General features: G+C 47.1%; 1 protein-coding gene across 1 annotated transcript in view; it reads right to left on the reverse strand.

Annotated features, from left to right (window-relative positions):
* Positions 1 to 438: 438 nt before the first annotated feature.
* LOC147109876 (uncharacterized) overlaps positions 439 to 20,746 on the reverse strand; it is a 58,819-nt gene continuing 38,511 nt past the window's right edge. The window contains exon 9 of the mRNA XM_086002414.1: positions 439 to 7,231. Coding sequence (XP_085858540.1) covers positions 7,115 to 7,231 — 117 coding nt within the window. The 3' untranslated portion in view covers positions 439 to 7,114. The remainder of the gene's footprint in view (positions 7,232 to 20,746) is intronic.

Below are 20,746 nucleotides of genomic sequence, written 5' to 3' on the forward strand. Positions count from 1 at the left end.
GTCCGATCTCCTCAGCGATTGACTCTTCTCGTTAAAGACAATTCTTGGGGGGCGTATGTGGCAAAGCCACTAAGAGACTCTCACAGTGACTTGTAAAATTGCCTTTAATCATGTTTATTACCTTTTAATGTTGGCTCTGGTTAAACAGAGCTAGAGCGACAAAATCGCGATGTGACGCGATGACGTCATCACGTGGGTCATGTGACGTCCCCAACGGCGGGAAACGTGATGACATCATGACGTCAGAGGTAGAGGGCGTTTCCAGCCAGTCCTCGTGTGGAGTGATAGTGAATAGACCTGTTTAGAGCTTCTCCTGCATTTTCTTGTTTTGTAAAGTTTCAGTACATTAAACTCAGTTTGTTAACTGCTAGTGAGTTTATAGATTCTTTGCTAGGAGTGCACAGACTCCTACAATATATTTAAATTGGACAAATGGTCTGGATGCAAGAAAGTCAAATTTTATTAAAACTAAACAAACTACACCACACGATCAAAGTAATCACGGTAAAATTGCTTAACAGAGGAAGGCAGATGGCAAAATGAGGGATAAATGGCTACAATGTTAATCTTACAATAGAAACATAGAAACATAGAAGATAGGAGCAGGATTAGGCCATTCGGCCCTTCGAGCCTGCTCCGCCATTCAACGAGATCATGGCTGATCATCCAAACCCTAGCATCCGGTCCCTACACCGACAACCATCCCACCAAAGCCCTATCCCCGTAACCCCTTAACCCCACGTATTTAATCCCCCCTAACAATAAGGGCCAATTTTTTATCATGGCCAATCAACCTAACCCGCACATCTTTGGACTGTTAGCATCTTAGCAACAGTTCCCTTAAATTACCACCCCTTTACTTCTCACTAGATTGTCTTGCTAGTGGGTCAGAAGCCTTGCTCACCTGCAGTCCAAAGAGTAAAAGAGAAGAGAGAGATGCTTCTGGGAAGCTATCTTTTATACCCCTTTTTTTGGGGGCCCGCCCAGATCTGATGTTTCTGGGCTAAAACAAAAGAGATCCAATCTGTCCACTTGTCTGGGATGGGTTTGGATAAAGTTGCAGTTTAAATGTGTCCATTGTCTGTGATGGCTTTCGAATAAAGCTGCAGTGGTTTGAAGGTGTTCTCCCATTCATTTAAACGGTTCCTCCTCAGTTTGGATGTGTCCACTTGATATACAAACAAATGCTAATAGCATTCAATTGCTTTGTAAACAAAGCATTGTCCTGTGGTCATCTGGAACCGCAATTGATTGACAGTCTTGAGTGGTTAGCAAACAAAGACCCTTTGTTCATGCTGGCAGTTTCAAGCATTTGATCTTAGAGTCAATTTCAGTGAATGGATGTGTGTAAACAACCTAGTGTGCTTGTTGTCCGATGATTGGCTGATTCAAACGGGCTACTCCCCAGTGTAAACAAACAGCTTGTAGGTTACCGGACCCGCCCAATACCACAGGGTGACTGACAGCTCGGGCTCCATTCAAACCCATTACAGGACAGCGCTGAGCTTTTTCATATGCTAACAGCTTGTCTGTTTCATATGCTAACAGCCTGTCTGTCCTTTTAAATTCTGTTTCCATGAGGTCTGTTCAGCCATTTTTAACAGTTCAAAACTCAAGAGTACATCTTTTAATAAAATGTACAATCTTAAAGTGTGCGCTTTTCACAAAGTTCTTTGATTCCAGTGTCCAAGTGCTGCCCAGCTTATGAGCTTTTTAGCGCAGCCTTTTGCGGTTCTGGGTATGTTTTAAAACATTGTCCAACCCAGAGACAATTTAAATCACACAGGTCTTCATCCACGATGTGGATTAATATTTCCCGATCTTCGGGGGCTGAGGGGATTTTGCGACCCCTACAAGGTACAGAAAATACTCAAAAAGGCTAATGGGATTCTGACCTTTATATCTAGAGGACTAGCGTACAATTGAGCAGAAGTTGTGCTGCAGCTATACAAGACCCTGGTTAGACCACACCTGGAGCACTGTGAGCAGTTCTGGGCACCATACATTAGGAAGGATATATTGGCCTTGGAGGGAGTGCAGCATAGGTTTACCAGAATGATACCCGAAATTCCAGGGTTAAATTACGAGGAGACATTACACAAGTTCGGGTTGTATTTCCTAGAATTTAGAATGTAAAAGGGTGAACTGATTGAAGTTATCAGTATATTAAGGGGAAAAGATGGGGTAAATAGAGATAAACTATTTCTGTTGGTTTGGGACGCTAGGATTACGCGGCATAGTGTAAAAATTAGAACCATACCTTTCAGGAGTGAAATTAGGAGACAGTTCTACACACAAAGGGTGGTAGAAGTTTGGAACACTCTTCCACAAATTGAAATTGATGCTAGATCAATTGTTAATTTTAAATCGGCGATTGATAGCTTTTTGTTAACCAATTGTATAAAGGGACATGGGCCAAAGGCAGGTATATTGTGTTAGGTCGCTGCTTAGCCATGATGTCATCGAATGGAGGAACAGCCTCGAGGGGATAAATGGTCTACCCCTGTTCCTATGTTCCTATGTTCAGTGTTGATGCCCTGCAAAAAGCTGGAGTGCTGCCTGTGAGACCCTGGGTGCCATTCCCTGGCTTGCGAAGCCATTTGTGTGCGTGCTGAAGCACTTTTCCCATTTATTTGTTTTGGATGGCCAGTCATTTTTAAAAGCTGAAGACTGGCATTTGGGAATTCTTTTTAATGTTTCTCTTTTTCAGAAGGTAGTTGAGCTGTAAGTGAAAAAAATTGATTATTTTAAAAAGATTTTTATTTTAGAAGGCAGTTCCTCTTTAAGGAACTGCACTGTTTTCTAAAATGACAGCCTTGCTTTAAGAGAAGATTGTTCTTGCTGCAATGACGCTGTGGCCACGCTACATTGGGCTTCCGGCTGAGACTAACGCCAGGAAAGGCGGCCTTGCACGGTAAGTTTAGCGCTAGGCTAACGTTAATTAGCAACCAGCACCAATTTCGCACTCCTGCGAGCTCCATTAATTTCGGTGGCCATGAACTCTGACCTGCAGTGGCACTGCAAGTTTTCAGCTCTCTCCAATTTTTAGCCCATTTTTCTTCCAAACCGGCCTGAAACACCAGCGCAAACAGGTCCAATTTCCCGGCCATAGAGAGGCGGAGAGGTTTTGGGAGGGAATTCCACAGCTCAGGGCATTGGCAGCTGTCGGCACGGACACCAATGGTGGAGCGATTCAAATCGGGGATGTGCAAGACTCCAGAACCACTTGTAAAGAAATTAGTTCATTAGTACGATGTAGTGGCATTCAAAGCTACGTCATCGAAAGGCAGTAAAGCTGGCCACTCTAATATCTAACATGGTAATTTCAAAGCTATGATGAAAGACAAAAGTCTCATGAGGACAAAAAATGTTGCCAATCATCTGACATATTGGAGGAGTGGAATATCGGTGTTCACCTGATGTGGTGGGCATTGAGGATAATACACAGCTACTGAGCACTGTTGGACATCGTGAAAGTTAAAAGTTTAACAGTCAAACTGCTTTGTATCTGAAAGCAACAGGTTTTCCTGGAAGTGTCGTAAAATGAATGCCTTGTCAGGCTTTCCAAGATATAAACAGGATGACTTAGAAGTGTCCTGAGAAGAAGGCATTGCTTGAGTAAGGGAATACATGTTAGTGATGACATCACCCATCATGTTTAATATTTCATTATAAGAAGGTGTATTGCCAGAGGACTGACGGATAATTAACAATGGGCCATATTTCCCGATCAGAGGCTTCCCGCACGCGGAGGCCTCCGACCTGGAATAAAATCTATGGACTTACCTGAGGGCTCCCAATGCGCCTATACTTCCGCTCCTGGGCCTCTCCAACTCAAAATTTGCAGTGCCCACGTATCCCAGAGGCGCAGGCGGTTCGGAAGCTTCCCTGGGATCACGTGTGCCATGGGGAACCAATCAAAGAAGGGAATCTCCCTTCATGCACTTCACAGGTAGACCTGTCAAATATATGAATGGAGATCACCCCAAAAACACTGTAAAACATTAAATAAACATGTTACATCAGAAAGTCTCATTTAAGAGCAATGGTTCTGAGGTAAACAACATGTTTACATAGATAGTCTGTTTCCTGAGGATTTGGGAAATAGATACGTCATTTTACCATTTTCCTTTGATGTGGTCAAAATATATGGTGTATAAAGGAGTATGGTTTTCAACAGTTTGTCAGAGTGTACACGAAAGATATAGAAACCGCTAAATTCACTCTCTGTATACAGTTAAGACTGGTCACCTTAACCTGTCAATACAGTCTGTTCCGTATAATCCTCTGCAAAGTCTCCTGCTTACTCGACACGTGTTGTTGTGAACCAGAGAAGAAAGGAGGTTGCTTAGCAACCAGCTCATCCACCTATGAAATCCATCTCAAAAGCAAAATACTATCAGATATAAACTAAACATTACAAACAGCGTAGATATGGGGGAGCGGTAGAGGAAAGGAGGCCAGAAGGGTTTTGAGGTGAGGCTTTAAATGGGAAAGGGAGGAGGGGGAAGGGCAACGGAGGGATGGAGAGGAGGGAAGAGCCGGAGGGAGCACAGAAGAATGGAAGTGACGAGAAAAAGGGAAAGTTAGGAGACAGGAGGCGCTGAGAAAGGTGGAGAGGAACCAGAGGAAATGAAGGGAGAAGAGAGGTTTTAAAAAAGAAAGACTTGTTTTTATAGAGCACATTTCACCACCTCAGGATGTCACAAAACGCTTTACCGCAAATGCAGTATTTCTGAAGTGTACGTACTGTTGTAATGCAGGAAACGCAGCAGCCTATTTGTGAACAGGAAGCTGCCACAAACAGCAATCACATGATGACCAGATAAACTGTTTGAGGGATGTTTATTAAGGGATAAATATTGGCCCGGGACACATGGGATAACTCTACTGCTCTTCATTGAATAAGTGCCGTGGGATCTTTCAAGCCCACCTGAGACTGCAGACAGGATGGAAGTGTCGTGAATTGGAAGGGATAGGTAGCGAGAAGAAGAGAGAGGAGGAGTGGGGCGGCTGAGATGTAGAAAGAGGGTGGGCGTCGAGTCGAAGAGGGGATGTATATGGGAAATAAGTGGGTGTAGGAGTGGAAAGGGCAGAAGAGTAAAGAGGAAAGGACGGCGTGGGGTGGACGAGGGGGCAAAAGTGAAGATGGAGGACGTGATAGGGGAGATGGGAAAGTCGAAATCATGGAGGAACATTGCAGAGTAATTTAGAAACGGCCATGAAAAAGAGGGACGGATCTTCGGATTGCAGGAGGTGGGGAGGAACAGTGGAGCGTGAGGAGTAGGGGAGTGGATTGGGAGTTGAGCAGTGGGAAGGATTAATTTTAGAGGCAGAGAACAAGGAGCGAGAGGCAAATGGAAGGGAGTTTATATTGACGAAGGAATGGGAGTACGGTTGACTGATCTTATATTACCATGGAGAGTGTTGAGCAGCTGATTGTGTTGTCAGTGGACAGTGGGTGGGGGCCAGCGATTTGAATAACCAGAGGTGGGCCTTCTTGTATTCAGGAGGCAGCAGTGGACAGTTCGTGTCACAGTAGGGGTGGGTTTTTGGAGGTTGAGTTAGATGATTTCCATTTCAGTGGGTAGGGTGCGTTACTGGAATAAGTTCGCCTCGAGAAAGTGAGAGGAACTGTTATTAAAGATGCATTAAATTGTCTGTACAACAATGCACACAGTGTCCATAATAAAAAAGGGGAGCTGGAGGTAATAATGCGTTGCGAGGAACCAGACAGAGTGGGGATTACAGAGAAATTGATTCAGAAAAATCAGGATTTGGAATTAAACATTGCAGGGTATTTGGAAAAGATAGAGGGGGAGAAAGGGGAGTTGGAGTCGCTGTATTTAATAGAGATGACGTAATGTCGGTAGAAAAAAGTGACTCATCCATCATCAAGACAGAAATACAATCCATGTGGATAGAGATAAGAGATATAAAAAAGGATCAATCACACTAATAGGTGTAGGCTACAGACCACCTAATCGTGGAAGGGAGGTTACCAAGCTAGATGGGGAAAGCAGGCTGAAATGAAGGGTTAGCATTTATAGAGTGTCTCATCAACTCCAGTCAAGGTGCTGCAACAACCCCCATATATCATTTTTGAAGTGTGGTCATTTATTTGATGTCGACAAGCAGGGCAGCCATTTTGCTCACAGCACGACCCAACACACAGGAAATGAGGGAAGCAGTCAGTTGATTGGTTCAGAATGCATTTTAAATTTCAAAACGCAATTGGATATGTGTTTGAAGGGCACTAATTGCATGGTTATGTGTAAAAAGCTGGGATGTGTCACTAAATTGGAAAGCTCTTCAAAATAACCGGCACAGGCACGACGGGCCGAGTGGCCTCCTTCTGTGCTGTTAGATTCTATGATTCTTTGTACATCATTAAATTCCAAATTGAATCTTCAAAATGGTGCCCTGCAGGAACCAGACGGGCGCTCTGGCCATCAACCTAACTGCCCTTACCCACAACACAGGCAACAGAAAGCCGGCAGAAACTTGGTGCTCAGTGATAACACTCCATTTTCAGGCACCGACCAACTCAGTCTCACCTTCGGCTACAGTTGAAATAAGGACCGGTGTTTGCTATTTTCACACTGTCTTTAGCCTAGTTAGCGTAATGACTGCCCTGACACAATGATCTGTGCGGAAACGTACAGGTGGGAGGGAAAGAGAAGGACCAGATTGGGGACTCCCATTAGAATGAAACTGACGGGAATGGCACAGAAGCAGATGGCTTGGTTTCACACACTTGCCAACTGGCGCAAGAGAAAACTAAGTGTAGAAGACTTCAAATCGATTCTGTGAGGACAGTTTTACAATTTCACTGTAAATAATGAACATAGGAACGCTCCTGTTATGTGTACGATATAACCAACACATGGCGGGCAGGGAGAGGAAGATTTCACTCTGTGGGTTGTATGTAGCAAAATCGTAAAGTCTTCATTAGAAACACGTTTCCCACTTTGCAACACCCAATGTCCACTCAGCAATGACTCTGCCCATCTTACAGTAAAGCAGCGTTAATTCTAACTGGCAATAACTCTGAGAGATTCTCAACCCGGAGCCATGCAAACAGTGACAAGCGTTAATCCATGGCAACATCCAACTAGTTTGGTTTAACCTCGGCGTAAACGGTGGCTTCTGCTGATCGCTTGACACCTTTTCCGGGTTTGCCGAGTGCATCCAGGTTAATTGTTGCATAATTGTCCTCATTATTCTGCACCTGAAGAACAGGAAGGTGGATTGAATATTCGGGTTATCCATAACTTCAGGTGAAACTTTCTCATTTAAGTGGAACTCATTTTTATTTCAAACTTTTAGCTAAATTATTGGCCCAGAAATTCGGGTCTCCACGGGTGAGTACGCATGGGCTACTCACGCGTGGGCCCGATGGAAGTGCCGGTTTCTTGCATGCACTGCGCATGCGTGGGAAACTGGCACTTCCATTCCTCTGAAAGCAGGGGTTCAGAGGTCGAACGCGTGCGCGCGGGAGTCTGCGCGTGCGCTTTGAACTTACGTTTTTTTTACAGGTTTTTCTGTGAGGGTAAGTCTTTAGATTTTAGAAATGTAAAAACCAGGCCTGCATTTTAAAAGGTAAGTGGCCAATTAGTTAAAATTAAAACATTTTTTCACAGATCACAGAAACCCCACAGTGCAGATAGAGGCCATTTCGGCCCATCGAGCCTGCACCGACACATATCCCACCCGATCCCCTAACACTAAGGGTCAATTTATCATAGCCAATCATCCTAACCCGCACATCTTTGGACTGTGGGAGGAAACCGGAGCACCCGGAGAAAACCCACGCAAACACGGGGAGAATGTGCAAACTCCACAGAGACAGTCACCTGAGGCCGGATTCGAACCCGGGTCTCTGGCGCTGTGAGGCAACAGTGCTAACCACTATGCCACTGTGCTGCCCTTTTCCACAGGTTTATTATTTTTAAATACTTTGAAGCAAGGTAAGTTTATTTTTAGCCCCGTTAGAATATAAAATTACTTTTTTCAAAAATTTAAATTATTGTTTAAAATAGTTATTTAATGTAATTTATAGTTTATTTAAAAAGTGTGATGATTTTTTAAAATTTATTTGAAGGTTTACTACTATTTTAGGGCCGTAGTATTTATAAGTTTTGACAGGTCTTCCTGTCACTACTTATGAATGGGCTTTTCCTTGCACCGATTGGCTGCCCACAGGCCACGTGATCCCAGGGGACGCATCGAACTAATTACGCCCCTGGGACACGCAAGCACTGCACGCAGGCAGCTGGGCCAGGCCCCGGAGCGCAATTCCACGGGGCCCTACAGCTCAACTGCCAGTGCACAAGGTAAGTGCAGGTCGGGGGCTTGCATCCGTGGGAAGCCCCTGACCCGAATTTCTGGGCCATTATTAGATTACCAATGGAACGGCAACAAGGCAATCGGAACATTTCAAGTGCCCTGATGTACTGTCAGATTATTTTGAAAGTTAAAACAGCAACTTGATATCATAGAATCATGGAATGAAACCACACAGAAGGAGGCTATTCGGCCCACCGTGCTTGTGCCGGCTTCACATTCACCTTCAAATATTTATCCAAATCCCTTCTGAATGTTATTATTGAATCTGCTTCCAGCATCTTTCAGCTAATGCACTCCAGATCATAATAACTCAATCCAGATCATAATAACTCACTGCATAAAATAACATTCTCTTCATCTTGCCTCTGGTTCTTTTGAAAATTACCTTAAAGCTGCCACTTCTGCCACTGGAAACAGTTTTTCCTTGTTTATTCTATCAAAATCCTGCATCATTTTCAACACCCCTTTAAATCTCCCCTTAGCCTTCTCTGCTCTGAGGATAACAACCCCAGCTTCTCTAGTCTCTCCACATTACTGAAGGCCCTCATTCCTGTTACTATTCGGGTAAATATCCTCTGCACCCTCTCCAAGGCACAGACTTCCTTCCTGAAGGGTGGTGCCCGGAATAGGCCACAATGCTCCAGCTGAGGCCTCACCAATGTTTTATAAATGTTCAGCATAACCGCCTTGCTTTTGTATTCCTCTATTAATAAAGCCAAGGGTCCCATGTGCTTTTTTAGCAGCCTTCTCAACTTGTCCTGCCACCTTGTACACACACCCCCAGGTCTCATTTGATGCACTGCGCGTCCCTTCTTAGAAAACCTGCAGCAGGTCTCAGTGACATCAGAATCAGTTTTCTCACAATTTTGTGGGAAATGATGAAAATAAATCTCCACAACGCCATTTACCACGTCCTTACACATAGTGAGAAGAGGATTACTTAACCAAAAATGCCCCAATCACAATACACTTCTGTAAGTCGAATACTTTATCATGAAAATGAGAGATTAAAAACTGGGCGTTGAATTGAGATAAAAAGGATTGTGGCACAGGAACACGCCCCAAACAGGATATACATAGCTGACATTCATTATTACCGAACAAACCACTGGAAACCCCACATCAGGACAATTACACCGCTGGTATTCTCAAAGGTAATGATCTATGGATCAGTACCTGAGCATCGCGCAAATTGGCATAAGTCAAGCCGATCAGAAAGTTGAATGCGTGGTTCAAAGAGTGATGTGGGAGGAAGTGGTTTCGATTAAAGGGGCACTGGCACCAGTACTTCAGAAAGAGGGAGCTGTTCCATTGGGACGGGCTCCAACTTAAAACGGGCTGGGGCCAGTGTCCCATCGAATCGAATGACTAGGGCTGTAGAGAGTATTTTGAACTAATAAAGTGGGGAGGGTTCAGGAGAAAGTACATTTATAAATCTGAAGAGAAAAGAGAAGGCCATAGAGCAGGGCAGTGATTTGGGTAAGGAAAGGCAGAGTGTGACAGGAATGGACAGAGAGTCTAATGGTGAAAGTGCATCAGTGAATAAGAGAAAAATAGTAAAAAGTTAACATTAAACGCACTGTATCTGAATGCACGAAGAATTCGTAACAAGATAGAGGAATTAATGGCACAAATAGAGATGAATGGCTTTGATCTAATAACAATTACAGAGATGTGGTTGCATGGTGACCAAGATTGGGAAATATATATTCCAGGACACTTGACATTTCAAAAAGACTGACAAAATAGAAAAGGAAGGGAAGATGAGCCTGATAATAAAGGATGACATAAGGACAGTAGTGAAAAAGGATCTTGGCTCAGAAAAGCAGGAAATAGAATCAGTATGGGTGGAGATAACAAATAAAAATCTGCAGAAAATAGTGGTGGGAATAGTATATAGCACGCCACCTAGTAGCAATACTGTCGGACAGTGTATTTATTAATCAAGAAGTAAGAGGAGCTTGCAACAAAGGTAATGCAATAACCGTGGAGGACTTTAATCTTCATATAGACTGGAGAAATCAAATTGGCAAAGGCAGGTTGGAGGACGGGTTGATGAATTGCATTTGAGACTGATTCCTAGAACAATATGTCGTGGAACCAGCCAGGGAAGAGGCTATTTTAGATCTTGTTTTGTGTAATGAGACAGGGTTAATTAGTAATCTCATAGTAAGGGATCCTCTGGGGAATAGTGATCATAATATGATGGAATTTCACATTCACTTTGAGAGTGATGTACTTAAGTAAGAAACTGGAGTATTAAATGTAAGCAAAGCCAATTATATAGGCATGAGAGGCCAGTTGGCTAAGATAGATTGGGAAATTAGATTAAATGTTATGATAAGCAATGGTAAACATTTAAAAATATTTCATAATTCTCAACGAATATACGTTCCATTGAGAAATAAAAACTCCATGGGAAATGTGATCCATCCATGGCTAACTAAAGAGGTACTATTACATTAAAAGAAAAGGCTTATGATGTTGCCAATAAGAATAGTAAGAATGAGGATTGGGAGAGTTTTAGAAACCAGCAAAGGATGGCCAAAAATGATAAAGAGGGTGAATATAGAATATAAGAGTAAATTAGCACGAAATATAAAAACAGATTGTAAGAACTTCCACGTGTAAATAAAAAGGAAGCGAGTAGCGAAAGTAAACGTGGGTGCTTTAGGGGCTGAGACAGGATAAATTATAATGGGACTAAGGAAAGGGAAGAGATGTGAAACTAATATATTGTATCTGTCTTCACAGTAGAAGACAGAAGAAACATACCAGAAATAGTGGGGAGCCACTGGTCTAATGAGAGTGAGGAACTTCAAGTAATGAAGATCAGTGGAGAAAAAGTACTGTAGAATTTAACAGGAGTAAAATTCAACAAATCCCCTAGGCCTGATGGCCTATATCCTATGGTACTAAAAGGAACTGCTGCGGAGATAGTGGATGTATTGGTTGTGAGCTTCAAAATCTCCCCAGATTGTGGCACGGTCCCAGAGGATTGGATGGCAGCAAAAGTAACACAGCTATTCAAGAAAGGAGGGAGAGAGAAAACAGGGAACGACAGGCCAGTTAGCCTGACAATGCTCATCGGGAAAATGCTGGAATCCATTATTAAGGAAGTGGTAACAGGGCCCTAGAAAATCATAATATGATTAGGCAGAGTCAACATGGTTTTAAGAAGGGGAAAATCATGTTTGACAAATCTATCAGAGTTTTCGAGGATGTAACCAGCAGGATAGATAAAGGGGAACCAGTGGATGTAGTGTATTTGGATTTCAAAAGGCATTCATTAATGTGCCATACGAAAGGCTGCTACAGAAGATAGGGGTCATGGGGTTGGAGATAATATATTAGCGGGGATAGAGAATTGGTTAAAGGACAGAAAACAGAGAGAACAAATAAACATGTAGTTTTCCTGTTGGGAGGCTGTTACCATTGGTGTGCTGCAAGGATCAGTGTTTGGGCCTCAGCTATTTACAATCTACATTAATGACGTAGATAAAGGGACCGAGTGTAATGTCTCCAACTATGTGTGCAGGAAGTGTGTCCAGCTGCAGCTCCTAGCGGACCGCATGGCGGCGCTGGAGCTGCGAATGGACTCACTCTGGAGCATACGCGATGCTGAGGATGTTGTGGATAGCACATTCAGTGAGTTGGTCACACCGCAGGTAAAGGCTAGCTCAGACAGTAAATGGGTGACCAAAAGGCAGGGTAAAGGCAGGAAGGTAGTGCAGGAGTCACCTGCGGTCATCTCCCTCCAAAACAGGTTCACCGTTTTGGGTACTGTTGTGGGAGATGACTTATCAGGGGAAGGCACCAGCAGCCAGGTTCAGGGCACCATGACTGGCTCTGCTGCACAGAAGGGTGGGAAAAAGAGGGATAGGGCTATAGTGATAGGGGATTCAATTGTAAGGGGGATAGATAGGAGTTTCTGTGGCCGAGACCGAGACTCCAAGATGGTATGTTGCCTCCCTGGTGCAAGGGTCAAGGATGTCTCGGAGCGGGTGCAGAGCATTCTGAAGGGGGAGGGGGATCAGCCAGTTGTCGTGGTACATGTAGGTACCAACGATGTAGGTAAAAAGAGGGAGGAGGTCCTACAAGCTGAATTTAGGGAGTTAGGAGCTAAATTGAAAAGTAGGACCTCAAAGGTAGTAATCTCTGGATTGCTACCAGTGCCACGAGCTAATAAGTTTAGAGAGAGTAAGATAGATAAGCTAAATACGTGGCTTGAGCAGTGGTGCAAGGGAGAGGGATTTAAATTCTTGAGGCATTGGAACCAGTTCTTGGGGAGGAGTGACCTGTACCAAGGGGACGGTCTACACCTGAACTGTGAGGGAGCCGATGTCCTCGGGGTAATATTTTCTAGGGCGGTTCGGGAGGATTTAAACTAATTTGGCAGGGGGATGGGAACCTAGGTAGTGGAAAAGAGGGAAGTCATATGAAGTCAGAAATAGATGGTAGAAAGGTGAGAAGCAATAAGCAAAGGAGAGAAACACAAAGGGCCAAACTAATTCATAATGAGAGTGTGAAAAAAGCAAGCCTGAAGGCTTTGTATCTTAATGCTAGAAGCATTAGGAACAAGGTGGATGAATTAGTTGTGGAAATAGAGGTAAACAAGTATGATTTGATTGGGATTACAGAAACGTGGCTGCATGGTGGGCAAGGCTGGGAACTTAACATCCAGGGATATACAATATTTAGGAAGGATCGGCAAAAAGGTAGGGGAGGTGGGGTAGCATTGCTGGTAAAGGAGGGGATTAATGCAATGGAAAGGAAGGATATTAACTCGGATGAAACGGAATCTGTATGGGTAGAAATGAGAAATAGCAAGGGGAGGAAAACGTTAGTGGGTGTGATATATAGGCCTCCAAATAGTAATATGGAGGTGAGGGAAGGCATAAAAAGGGAAATTAGAGAGGCGTGCGATAAGAGCACAGCTGTCATCATGGGTGACTTTAATTTACATATTGATTGGACTACCCAAATTAGTAAAAATTCTGAGGAGGAGGAATTCCTGGAATGTTTTCGGGACGGTTATCTGGACCAATATGTCGAGGAGCCGACTCGAGATCAGGCCATTTTAGACTGGGTATTGTGCAATGAGAAGGGACTTATCAGCAATCTTCTTGTACGAGGCCCCTTGGGTCAGAGCGATCATAATATGATCGAGCTCTCAGTCGAGATGGAGAGTGAGGAAATTGAATCAGAGACTAAGGTCCAGAACTTAAATAAAGGGAATTACGAGGGTATGAGACGGGAATTGGGTAAGATTGATTGGGTGGTGTTTCTGGGGGGATTGACAGTGGAGAGACAATGGCAAGCATTCAAAGATAGAATGGAAGAATTCCAGAACATGTTTATACCGGTTTGGCATAAAAATAAACCTAAAAAGGTGACTCAACCGTGGATAACGAGGGAAATTAGGGACAGCATAAAATCAAAAAAAAGGGCATATCAACTGGCAAAAAAAAGCACCAGACCGGAAGATTGGGGGCAGTACAGGATACAGCAAAAGAGGACAAAGGGATTAATCAGGAAGGGGAAAATAGAATACGAAAGTAAACTTGCAGCAAACATAAAGACAGACTGCAAAAGCTTTTATCGGTATATCAGGAGGAAAAGACTGGTAAAATCCCAAGTCGGTCCGTTGCAGTCCGATTCGGGAGAATATATAATGGAGAATAAGGAAATGGCAGACCAATTAAACTCATACTTTGGTTCTGTATTCACAAAGGAGGACACAAATAACCTCCCAGGAATATCGGCAAACATAGGGACTAATGAGAGGGAGGAGCTGACAGAAATTAGTATCTCTAGGGATATGGTGTTGGGTAAGTTGAGGGGACTGAAGGCCGACAAATCCCCGGGGCCTGATAAACTACATCCTAGGGTACTTAAGGAGGTGGCCCTGGAGATAGCAGATGCTCTAAGGATCATCTTCCGGAACTCCATTGACTCGGGAACAGTACCCGTGGATTGGAGGGTAGCTAATGTTACCCCAATATTTAAAAAGGGGGGTAGAGAGAAAGCAGGGAATTATAGACCAGTAAGCCTTACATCGGTTGTGGGCAAAATGCTAGAGTCCATTATTAAGGATAAAATAGCGGAGCACTTGACAAATGGGGAAAGGATCGGACAGAGTCAACATGGATTTACAAAGGGTAAATCGTGTTTGACTAATCTGCTGGAATTTTTTGAGGAAGTAACTGGTAAAATAGATGGGGGAGAGCCAGTGGATGTGGTGTACCTTGACTTCCAGAAAGCCTTCGATAAGGTTCCACACAAAAGATTATCATGCAAAATTAAGGCTCATGGGATTGGGGGCAAAGTATTAACGTGGATAGAGAACTGGCTGGCGGATAGAAAACAGAGAGTTGGAATAAACGGCTCGTTTTCGGAGTGGCAGGCAGTGACCAGCGGGGTGCCGCAAGGATCTGTCCTGGGACCCCAGCTGTTCACAATATATATAAATGATCTGGATCAGGGAATTGGATGCAATATTTCCAAATTCGCTGACGACACTAAACTAGGAGGAGGGGTGGGCTCTGATGAGGATGTCAGGAGGCTACAGTGCGATTTGGACAGGTTGGGGGAATGGGCGGATACGTGGCAGATGCACTATAATGTGGATAAATGCGAGGTTATCCACTTTGGGGGTAAAAACAGGAGGGTAGATTATTATCTAAATGGCAATAGATTGGGAGATGGGGAAGTGCAGAGGGACCTGGGTGTTCTTGTGCACCAGTCACTGAAGGAGAGCATGCAGGTGCAACAGGCGATTAAGAAGGCAAATGGTATGTTGGCCTTCATATCAAGGGGGTTCGAGTATAGGAATAGGGATACCTTACTACAGCTGTACAAGGTGCTGGTGAGACCGCATCTGGAGTATTGTGTACAGTTTTGGTCGCCCCATCTGCGGAAGGATGTTCTTGCCATGGAAAGAGTGCAACGGCGATTCACCAGGCTGATACCTGGAATGGCGGGAATGACCTACGAAGAGAGATTAAATAGTTTGGGCTTGTACTCACTGGAGTTTAGAAGATTGAGAGGGGATCTCATCGAAACATATAAAATTATGGCAGGCCTGGACAGGCTGAATTCAGAGAGAATGTTTCCAATGGCCGGGGAGCACAGAACCAGGGGCCACAGTCATTTAAAACAGAGATGAGGAAGAATTTCTTCACTCAAAGAGTGGTGAGCCTGTGGAATTCCCTGCCACAGAGGGCTGTGAAGGCTAATTCAATAAATATTTTCAAGAGAGAATTGGATATATTTCTGAAGGCTAAGGGGATTAAGGGTTACGGAGAAAAGGCGGGGACGGGGTACTGAACGGGTAAGATCAGCTATGATCTCAGACGAAGATCAGCCATGATCTCATTGAATGGCGGAGCAGGCTCGAAGGGCCGAATGGCCTACTCCTGTTCCTATCTCTATGTTTCTATACAAAGGACTGTAAGTTGTGTGGAGAGCACAGAGAGTCTGCAAAAGGATATAGACAGGCTAAGCGATGAGGAAATAGCTGGCAGATGGAGTTTAATGTGGGGAAGTGTGAGGTTATTCACGTCAATAGGAAGAATTAAAAAAGTGTTCTTTTTAAATGGTGAGAAAATATTAAATGTATGTATTCAGGGGGAATTGGGTGTCATTGCACACGAAACAAATAATGTTAACATGCAGGTAGAGCAAGTAATTAGGAAGGCAAGTGGTATGTTGGTCTTTATTACAAGGGGGTTGGAGTACAAGATTGAGGAAGTCTTGCTACAATTGTACAGGGCTTTGGTGAGACCACACCTGGAGTACTGTGCACAGTTTTGGTCTTCGTACATGAGCAAGGATATACTTCCCTTGGAGGGGCTGCAACTAAGCTTCACTAGATTGATTCCTGGAATGAGAATGTGTTCCTGTGAGGAAAGATTGAGTAGATTGGGCATATACACTCTGGAGTTTAGAAGAATGAGTGGTGATCTCATTGAAACATATAGGTACTGAGGAGGATTGACAGGGTAGATGCTGAGAGGTTGTTTCCACTGGCTGCAGAGTCCAGAACTAGGGGACATAGGCCGAGAAATTCAGTGGGCTTTGCGCCCAGTTTCCGCCCAAAGAGGGCTTCTGCGCCACTAGAGGAGCTTGCGCTGATATTCAGCGCTGCGTTAATGGCGGCGGTAGCCGGTAGCGCTGCGCCGACACCGATGACGTCATCGGTGTGCGCAGTGCCCCGGTTCCGCCCCGCTACCGGCCCGACCCCCATGTTTAGTTGCGGCCACCTCTTCCGCAGCGGCCGCAAATGACGTTCAGCAACCGGGGCCGTCCTGCAGCCTTATTGGGACGAGTTAAGGCGGAGGTGCGGCCGGCCGCTTTTTCGGCGGCCGCCTGCCCGCACCTCCTTCCCCGGCCTCCTCCACCCCCCCCCCGCGGCATTGCCGGCTGCTTTCCGGGAGCCCGGCACTTCTCCGTGGTGCTGGGCTCATTTGCCGGCACCAGCGAGCGGCGATCTCGGAGTTGCAGGCACCTCCCCCTTAAGAGAAGGAGGAAGGCCTGCAGTACCGCAGCCTGCCGCTCCACAGCGGGTGGTGCTGCAGCACCTAGCGTGCCAAAATTCAGTTTCAGCGCCCCAAGTGGGGGCGGCCACACCCTTGAATTGCGGCCGGCTTCGACTTGGGGCGCTGAACTGAATTTCCGGCGGGTGCACGTGGCTCCGCGCGCAGCGGTAACTTTTGGGCGCAAACCAGCTGGCGGGCCCAAAGTGAATTTCTAGCCCATAGTCTCAGGATAACGGTTGGCCATTTAAGACTGAGAGCAGGAGAAATGATTTCACTCAGAGGGTTGTGAATCGTTGGAATTCTCTACTCCAGAGGGCTGTTGATGCTGAGTCGTTGAATATATTCAAGGCTGAGATAGATCGATTTTTAGACTCTAAGGGAATGAAGGGATATGGGGATTGCGCGGGAAATTGGAGTTGAAGTCGAATATCAGCCATAATCTTATTGAATGGTGGAGCAGGCTGGAGGGGCCTTATGAACTACTCTTGCTCTTATTTCTTATGTTCGTTTAATATTGGCATTGTGATCCATATGGAGGCAGATTTGAACAAATTCAGATTTCCATACTGAAGGAGATATTAGGGTTGAAGCTACAGGACTTTGAGTGAGATACTTCTCCTACAATTGAGTGTTAATGTGTAACACAGTGGCTAATGTCTATGGTATGATCTCTGAATTGCATATAAATAATGCGACTAGTTAGGGGAGACGGGAGAGAAACAGAGGCCTAGAAATTCAGCTGTTTGCGCCAGCCGTTAGCGCCAGATTTCCGGCGCTATCCACTTAGCGCCCGGGCACCGCCGGATCTGCGCCTACGCCGAAATTCAGCTGGGCTTTAGCGCCGGCGCAAAGTGTTAGCGCCCGCTCAGCTGCGCGCGCATCTTATGACGTCATTCCGTCGTGCAACGCCGTTTGTGCGCCCCAAACCGGAAATTCAGTGGCGCCCGGCCGATGTGGGCGTGGCGCTGCTAAGAACTGTGAAATGGAACTCAACAGAGGCCCTGTGGGATTCGGGGAGCGCTAATTAAAGGGCACATCCACTCACCCATAAAAGCCAGCCATTTCGCTGCAATGACTTGACTGGTTTGGATTTCTGCACAGAGAGCAAGGCACAGAGATTACTGATTTCGGACACCATAGGAGAGGTATTTTTGGCTTCTAGCCAGTGCTTTGACATTTGCATCCTTGTGATTTTGCTGTTTGGAACTTTGTAATGGGGGCTGCATGGGGGGCCAACCCTCAGTTGCTACATTTTGTGCGAAGGGCTCGCAGACACTTTGAGAGAGGGCCAGGCATGCCTAGACGCAGAGGGGCCATTAGGCGTCGCCAACATAGGCCTTACCCAGTCAGGCAATACCGGGAGCAGGTCTCATATCTCACCATGACTGCGGCGCATTGTGTTAAGAGGCTGCGCTTCAGAAGGGAGGTGGTTGGAGAGATCTGCCAGCTGCTTCATGCAGATTTGCAGCCACAGCTCATGTCCAGGGCGTCTCTCTCGGTGGAAGTGAAGGTCACGGTGGCTCTCAGCTTTTATGCAAGCGGCTCCTTCCCAGCCGCTGCTGGGGACATTGCGAACATCTCCCAGTTCGCCGCGCATCGCTGCATCCGACAGGTCACCAAAGCACTTTTCGCGAGGAGGCACCAATTCATCTCCTTCCCCATGACCCAACACAAGCAGGAGCAGCGTGCAGTCGGATTTGCCAGGATCGCGGGCTTCCCCATGGTGCAGGGCGCCATTGACTGCACGCATGTGGCTATGCGGGCACCTATCCACAATGCCGAGCAATACCACAACCGGAAGGGCTACCATTCCCTAAATGTGCAGCTGGTGTGTGACCACAGGCAGCGCATCCTAGCTGTCAATGCCCGCTTCCCAGGAAGCAGCCACGATGCCTTTATCCTGCGCCAGACTACTGTGGCTGACATGTTCCAGGCACAGCCTCCACCAAGGGGATGGCTTATCGGGGACAAGGGCTACCCTTTGTGCAGATGGCTCATGACCCCGCTCCGCGTGCCCAGGACCCCAGCGGAGCTGGCATACACCGAAAGCCATCAAGCCACAAGGAACCTAATAGAGCAAACGATAGGCGTCCTCAAGCAACGGTTCCGTTGCCTGGATCGTTCGGGCGGGTCTCTTCAGTATTCACCGGATAGAGTCTCCCAGTTCGTCGTGGTGTGCTGCATGCTCCACAACCTGGCTATCCGCAGGACTCAGGCACTGCCACCTGACATTGCCCCACCACCTCAGGAGGACGAGCAGGAGGACCCTGAGGAGGAGGAGCACCAGGCCAGGAGGGAGCGACAAGGTCCAAGGGCCGTCCGCCGGGGGCTTATTGCTCGACACTTCTAGGCCCCCTGTCAGGGAATGGCCTGGGCCACTGAACGCAGCTGCTCCGCAAGCCCTCAGCCGGTTAACCCAACAACCACTTGAAACATGACACCTGCACATGGTGAATAAATAAACATCTTTATTTCAAAAACTCAGGGCCCTTCCCACATGGAAGAGCAAAACAGAGAAGACCCCCAAAAAACAGTCACAAACTTCTGTCACTCCCAAAACCTGGGGAGGACTAACAAAACATCACCATCCAAATGGCCTTCCTCACTGGCCTAACAAAAACAAGCCCCCCCCACAACACAAACACCCCCATAAAACCAAACCACATAATGCCCCCCAGAACAGAAGCCCCCGCATCACCCAAACCCTCGCTCAACACACTCTATTCGGTGTGGCGAGAGGGCGAGTCTGTCGACAGCCGTCTTTTGCCCCGGCCCGTCCTGCTGCTGCGCCTCAAGCTGGGCCGTGAGGCTGTGGCGAGGCTGGGGGAAGGATCTTCAGGGCGACAAGGCGTCTCGCCAGATGCCCTTGGGGGTCGGCCTACACGAGGGCGGGCCCGGGAGGGGCCGGCTGGTGGCTGCTGCAGCTGTGGGTGGCCCTCTTCACTGCCTGCAGCAGCTCCTTGCACCCTGGCTGGGGGAGTGGCAGGCTCGCCTGCACCAATGGGGACAAGGTGGGTGATGCCAGGCGCGCGCTGGTCGCCAGACACAAGTGCACTCGGGTGGCCTGGCCGGGGAGCAAGCGCGCCAAACTGTTGGTCGCCAGACCGGTGTGCGGCAGCAGGGCGGCGGCTGGCCTGGCGATGCCTCCGCACCAGTGCGAGGGTGGCAGAAGTCAGTGCCCCAACTGCGCCGGCATGTGCCCGCATCTGCAGTGCCATTGTCTGCACAGCACCTCTCAGCTGGCGACTGGCGTGCTGCGCTGCCTCGAGTTGTTGCACCCCCCTCTCATGCGCTGCCACAAGGAGCTCCACCCCCCTGGCGTGCGCTGCTGCGAATTGCTCTAGGCCCCTGGCCTGGGATTGGCCAAAAGCCACCACACATTGTGCGAGGCTTTCGATGGCGTGAGGCATCTGTGCCACCACCCCCATGATTTCGACGTGCCGCCGCTCTGACGCCGCCGACATCTCGTCCAGGAGGCGCACCTCCTGGGCGACGTCCGAGTCCGGACTGGAGGGCGCCTCCACCCTCTGGCCAGAAGGTTGGCATGCTGCCGGAGCCTTGCCGCGTGTGGCCACGCCACTGGGACCAGGTTCTGCCCTCCCCTCCACCGCCTCCCCCTCTGGGCAGAAGGCTGGTGTGCCGCCGGAGCCTTGCCGTGTGCGTCCATGCCACTGGGACCAGGTTCGGGGCTCCCCTCCCCCGCCTCCCCCTGGCTCTCCGGCATGCCAGACGTCTCCCCTTCATTGCCATCTCCTGGAGCGGAGGAGGGTTCCCCCGAGGTGGCGCCTTCCTGCTGCTCCTCGACGTCCTCCTCCTCCGAGGGCCTGGCTGTCTGGGCTTCAGGGAGCACCTCCTCC

The sequence above is a fragment of the Somniosus microcephalus genome, chromosome 12, assembly GCF_052327205.1.
Source record: "Somniosus microcephalus isolate GS21.2 chromosome 12, FLI_Smic_1.0, whole genome shotgun sequence".
Lineage (NCBI taxonomy): Eukaryota > Metazoa > Chordata > Chondrichthyes > Squaliformes > Somniosidae > Somniosus > Somniosus microcephalus.